At 42.5% G+C, this 5966-nt stretch overlaps 1 protein-coding gene across 1 annotated transcript in view; it reads left to right on the plus strand.

The window, feature by feature from the left end:
* Positions 1-506: 506 nt before the first annotated feature.
* Positions 507-5966, plus strand: part of TNFSF14 (TNF superfamily member 14) — a 10538-nt gene continuing 5078 nt past the window's right edge. Inside the window, exons 1-2 of the mRNA XM_042452877.1 lie at positions 507-764; positions 2997-3036. Of these exons, the coding sequence (XP_042308811.1) occupies positions 552-764; positions 2997-3036 (253 nt within the window). The 5' untranslated portion in view covers positions 507-551. The remainder of the gene's footprint in view (positions 765-2996; positions 3037-5966) is intronic.

A 5966-nucleotide genomic window follows, 5' to 3' on the forward strand; every position in this document is an offset into this window, starting at 1 on the left:
GATGTAGTCTGAAAAAGTAATTTCCCCAACTTTATTGATAACAGAGAGAGAGAGAGAGAGAGAGAGAGAGCTTCCATCTACCTGCTTCCAAAACTATTTCTCTTTCCATGAATCAATCAGAGGTTCAGTTCCCACTAACAACAAACTGAGAGCACTTCAGAAGCTAGAGCATTAGAATGAAGGGTGGAGATGGCCCTCTGTGTCCTTTCCCCCCCCCTCTCGTTTCTCCATACACATACCCTTTTGCTTCATGGCAATAGGTATGGGATACAAGGCTCCAGAGATGAAACGGAAAAAGATACACACCACCCAAAAAAGACTTAAGAGGAGTGGTTTCTCTGGAGGAAGTCTCAGCCCACCAAAGCGAGCACAGAGACCAAGCGCATAGAGGACAGTTGGGTAACATTGTGGTTTCCTCCCTAGGGATGTGGGCGTTGCACTCTCTCGGGTACATAACTCAGACCGCAGACATACAACAGCTCTATTTGCACTCCAGCACATGCCATTCAAGGCACCACACTCCAAATACCACGGTGCAAGTCTACCACGTTATGGAAGCCAGAGTTGGACAGCCATCGGTTTTTGTCGTGGATGCACCTCAGAGGGATGTCCCCTTCGTGCCACCAGTGCCAAAAGGCCAAAAGAAATGGCGGCATGCCCAGCTGCTCCTGTGGGTCTTCATGCTGCTGATGTTGGCCGGCTTGGCCATCCAAGGCTATTTCCTGCTCTCTTTCCGAAAGGAACTGGCCAAAGCAACGGCACAGGTCAGGCACAGGGCACAGAGAAGAAGGGCTTGGTAGAAGGCATGAACCCGGGCTGCAAGGATTTTCCTTCTGAGTTGAAATGCAGAGGGAGAATAAATAGAAGCTGCTTCAGCACTCAGAAATGAAATCCTTCTAGTTTCTCATGGGCTGGGGTCTTCTGCATTTTGGATTCCTAGACTATTTTTCTGGACAACTCCCAGGCTCCCAAGCCCACTGACCAAGCTGTTTGGGGGATTCTGGGAACTCTTCTACAAATGAGTAATTTCTTCAAGTTCTAGTATTGTAGCATGGCATGTGTCTTTGTTGCTCATTTATTTTTGCTCTATACAGGGTGTATGTGTGTGTAAAAGAGAAAGTTAAGCTGAATGATTAGAAATATATTTCAGACTGTAGAGTTAAACTTAAAAATGAAATTTGCTTTATTCCATTTACATGAAATAGTATAGTCTTTTAAAGAGAAATTCCTCTTGTACCTTTACAAGCAGCCTTGCACACATATTACATGAAGTGTGCGAAAATTTCCAGATGGATAAAGTATTGCCTGTATAACAATCTTTGCTGTTTTTTTTAAACGTGGCTATCTGTTTCACTGAATATTTCTGAGCTCCAGAAAGGCACTGGAGCTGAATGGCACACATACACCTACTCCCTAGTTACTTTTTCTGCAAGTAGCTGGAAGAAAAAAGGGTGTAAGTACTGTATGTGGAATGTGCAAAGCAAGAATGCTCTTGCACTCCTCTGATCCTCATGGATGCCTTGTCTAATAAGAATGGGAGGACAAAAAGCAAAACAAACAAATAAACAAAAGGAAAGGGGGGGAACCAACCTCATCGAAATTACTTGGCTGTAAATGGAGGGGGTTGTGTCATCCCTCAAATGCTCATGACTGCCACAGCACTCACGGATTTGGATCTTGCATTTCGGGTGGGAAACATGTAGCTTTTCAGATGCTGCTGAATTAGCCCTCCCAGCATTCTTCAGCATTGGCTATGCTGGCTAAGGGTCATAGGAGCTGCAGTCCAGTCAAATGACCTCACTCTTGTGGTGATTAATGAATTTGGTCTGTAAAGCGGAGAGGGGGAAACTGCATTGCTTCTGTATAACTGACCATGAGATTGCTTCCCATTCTGCTTGACAAGAGCCTCTACGTCAAGAAAGTTGTTCCTTGAAAAGATTTTGCTTCATTTCTTTTGATACAATAAATTCTCTGGGGCCAGACAGGGACGTCTCTGGGTCTTTCATTGCAACTTTTAGTTAAAGTGGACCATAGAGTTGCGTCGGAGGACCTAGAGATTCCTAGAGAGAACATATTAAATCTGTGAGTAATCAAATCTGCAAATATGGAGGGATGAGCGTATATACATATGCGAGTATACATAGGGCTTATGCCTGAACATGTCACTAACAGGATGTGAGCCATTGTGTGCATAAACATAGGGATGCTGACCAAGAAGTGCCCCTTGTGTGCATTTTCAGACTGGGTATCTTAAGGCACAATCCTCTGAGATGTTTACTTTAACAAGACATTGTGAAATGAATGGACAAAACCAAAGCCCATCCTGAATGTAAAATAAGGGTAGAATCTCACATGTACTCTGTATATTTGGTGTCCACTGGACACTAAAACAAAGTGACTGTTCCATTGGAAGATAAACTTAAGCTACATTTTATGAAATGTTGATGATCTGGAAATCTTTTCAGTAACATAAGAAGGCCCAAAATATTTCGGCATTAACTGAGCTTCTAATGAGAACTGATCTTAAATCTACTTTGGTTATTTCTGGGTTGGCAGCCTAAATCTAAAGGGCACCTGAATTAATCTGAATGTCTGACACAGAAAACTTATAGGAGAAAACCACAGGTATCAGTAAGATATTCCCACAATGTCTGTTCTACTTCTGGAAAGCTCTGAGTTGCATAGAAATATACGTGTTAAAAAAAACAAACCCAACACTAGTAACATTCAGTTTTTGGTTCATTTTTCCAGCCCAAGAGCTTTCAAAGACGGAATCTAGCTAGTGGTTCAGAACTGAGTGGATGCCTCTATCCAGCATTACTTTCTTCTAGTCTATATTGATGGAAATATATGAATTCTACCAATGTCTCATAAAAGATGCATATTTCAGCTTAGAAGTGGTGTCTGTGGCAGTATAAAAGTTTTTTATTTTTTTTTTTTATTTTTTTTTTGAGATGGACTTTCTGAGAATTCACCTCTGTATTTTCTTTACTTAGGAAGAAGCTGAAGCACCAAACTTTGAGAAACTTGTCCAAGGTAAGCTTGCCTTAACCTTTCTCTTAACCCTCATTAGGAATGTTTCTGCTTTAGAGACCCTGAATGTTATTGAGACATTTCCCACCCATCCCTGGGAGTAGCTTATAGATAGAACTAAGAGAATTCTCACACATTATTTCTATTAGAAAATGGTTGATACGCTATCATTCCAAAAATCCCTTCCCCAAAACTTTGCTACAACGTATAGCAAGTTCCATTCAAGAAAGTTTTTTTCCAAGAGTAATTAAAATTTTCAGCTTTGCAAGTGCAGATCATGTTGTTGCTTTCCTGTTCCACAAGGCAGAAGTTTTTGAATTGTCTCTTATTTGCACCAAATTTCACCTTCAGGTCCCCACAGGTTGCCTGTGGGTCTGTGTATAATGAACCTGCTTTAGGATTTAATCTGAACTGCAAAGGAGCTATCCAGGGCATTGAACCTGCTTGGTAGACAGGGCTTAACTACTTCTATAACTCTTTCAAAGTTTAGAGTAAATCCTGAATCAGATCACTACTCCATTGGCATAGAAGCTAACAGTTGCTACTGTCCTTGACCAAGTGACCAGAGGGCAGGTAAACCCAAGCCTAAGCACTCCAGCAAACACTGCACTTCCACAGGTACTGCATTGCCCTAGTACACCCTGCAGAATTTCTTTAAATGGGCATTAAAGGGGTCATTCAGACAGCAGGTTTTTTAGTGCAATGATGCGAATAATCTCACTCATACATTTTGGGTTTGTTATCCCCACTACAGAACTGCATCTATGCACATCTCTGCGAGTTCAGGTGCTCACACATGCCAGCACTTCAATAAAGATGGAGTCAGCAATGCAAATGTATTCTAAACATGTTCAAGGCATGCAGATTTTTATCCCAGTTTATCCTGGGTCTATTCATACAGCTGATGATGCAAATCTTTTATTAAAAAAAAAAAAACAGGAAAAAAACCAATGTCAATTATTCCAGAGTACATGGGGTTTTGGCAGCTCCTCCCCAACTTAATTAGATGCATTCAAAATGCATCTGAACAACAAAGGCCTAATTCACACTAGCATTTTTGTTCTGAGTAGATCCGGGGAGATTCGATAATGCGATACCGAATTGAAATTCCCATTACTCTCCATGGCATTTTAACCCTATTGACATTCACTTGGGGTGGGGACGGTAATAGGGATAAAATACCATGAGAGAAGAAGAGGAGGAAGAAGGAGGAGGAAGGACACTGGAGGATGTGGGCACGGGAGAGAGGAAGAGGAAGAAGGAGGAGGAGGGAAGATGATGGAGGATGGTGGCAGGGGGAGAGGAAGAGGAGGAAGATGGAGGAGGGAGGATGTTGGAGGACACCGGCATGGGGGAGAGGAAGAGGGGGAGTAGGATGGAGGACACTGGAGGATGTGGTGTCCTCCAACATCCTCTGAGAGGGGGAGATAAAAGGGAGGGAGGAGGATGCCATTGTGTGGATCCGGATCAGTAGTTCCCACTACCAAAGATCCAGATCCTTACCGCGCTGTAAAAAACCCCAAAACTCACTAGTTCACCCTGTTTCAAATGCACTAGGTCAAGTGGGTTATTTGTTCCCCCCCAAACTGCACCCAGTGCAGTCAGGGGCAATGTGAACACCTATGAAATAACCCGGGTTCCACACTGGGTTATTTCATAGAGTGAATGGGGCCAAAGATTCAACCCAGATTATTTTCATCATCTAGATAACCCCACCTGGCAAAACAGTGAGGAATTGTCAATGAGTCCATTTACACTACACAATTTTAGAACTAAGAGTCCCCTTCAGATGCCATGGCAATATCCTACATGGAATTCTGGGTTTAGTAGTTTGGTCAGAGACACTAGAGAGGAAACTTCTGGGTGACATTTCCAAATACCCCTCCCAAAATTGCAAATCCCAGGATTCCACAGAACAAAAACATGACAGTCGCAGTGAAATAGCACTATAATTCTGTAGTGTGAATGGCCCAGTGAGATGTTGCAGATAGGCCTAGGTGTCCCATAGGGCTGGTCCTACACCCCTAAAATGCAGAGCCTGGACAATTACTTTTAAAACGAATGAATGTAACATCATGTGGAAGACAGTTTCAGGAGTCTTCTTAAAAATAACTTTCCAGGCTCTACTGATGTGTAGGGAAAGATGTTGCTCTGTCACTTCCAGTGAAGCACCAGATCATTTGGCTTCCATACATGGAACAATAGTGGTGATGGTGGTACTAGGAATTTTGTTCTTTGGTCAAATTGTCACTGTAGAAATAAAGCAGTTTGACACTGCTTTAACTGCCATGGCTAAATGCTACAGAATTCTGGGATTTGCAGTTTTGTGAGCTATTTAGCCATCTCTGTCAGAGAGCTCTGGTGCAACAACAAACTACAAATCCCAGAATTCCATAGCATTGAGCCATGTTGAAGTTAAAGTGGTGTCAAACAGCATTATTTCTGCAGTGCAGATCAGACCTTCTTAAGCAACAAAAGGTTTGGGACCAACATTTGCACAAAAGCTCTTCGAAGGTGGGGAAGCAAACAAGCAATGTAGGAGCACTGTTTGGGAAAACAGAGAACTCTCTAATAAGCAGCACCAGCCCAACCACTGCAGTTGCAAAATATGCAATGTCCAGCTTGCTGAAAGTATCTCATGTCTCAGCCATGGGAGCCTTTGTGCCTGCACTTTCCAAAAGCATCGTACAAAAACATCATACAGCCTAGTTTAGTGCCTCCTCAAGCATTGGCATTTGTGTGTGTGCATGCACATGCATGATTGCTTGCTTGCTTGCTTGCTCACATACTTGCTTGCTTGCTTAGAGCACCAGACCAGTTGTAGAAGGGAAAAGTAAAGAAGTGACAGGTATTTAAAAATCACAGTGACAAAATATTCTGTCAGGGCTTATTCTGTGTTATTGTTAAGCTTCTGCAACATAATAAGACACAAG

Source organism: Sceloporus undulatus, chromosome 2, assembly GCF_019175285.1.
Source record: "Sceloporus undulatus isolate JIND9_A2432 ecotype Alabama chromosome 2, SceUnd_v1.1, whole genome shotgun sequence".
In the NCBI taxonomy this organism is placed as follows: domain Eukaryota; kingdom Metazoa; phylum Chordata; class Lepidosauria; order Squamata; family Phrynosomatidae; genus Sceloporus; species Sceloporus undulatus.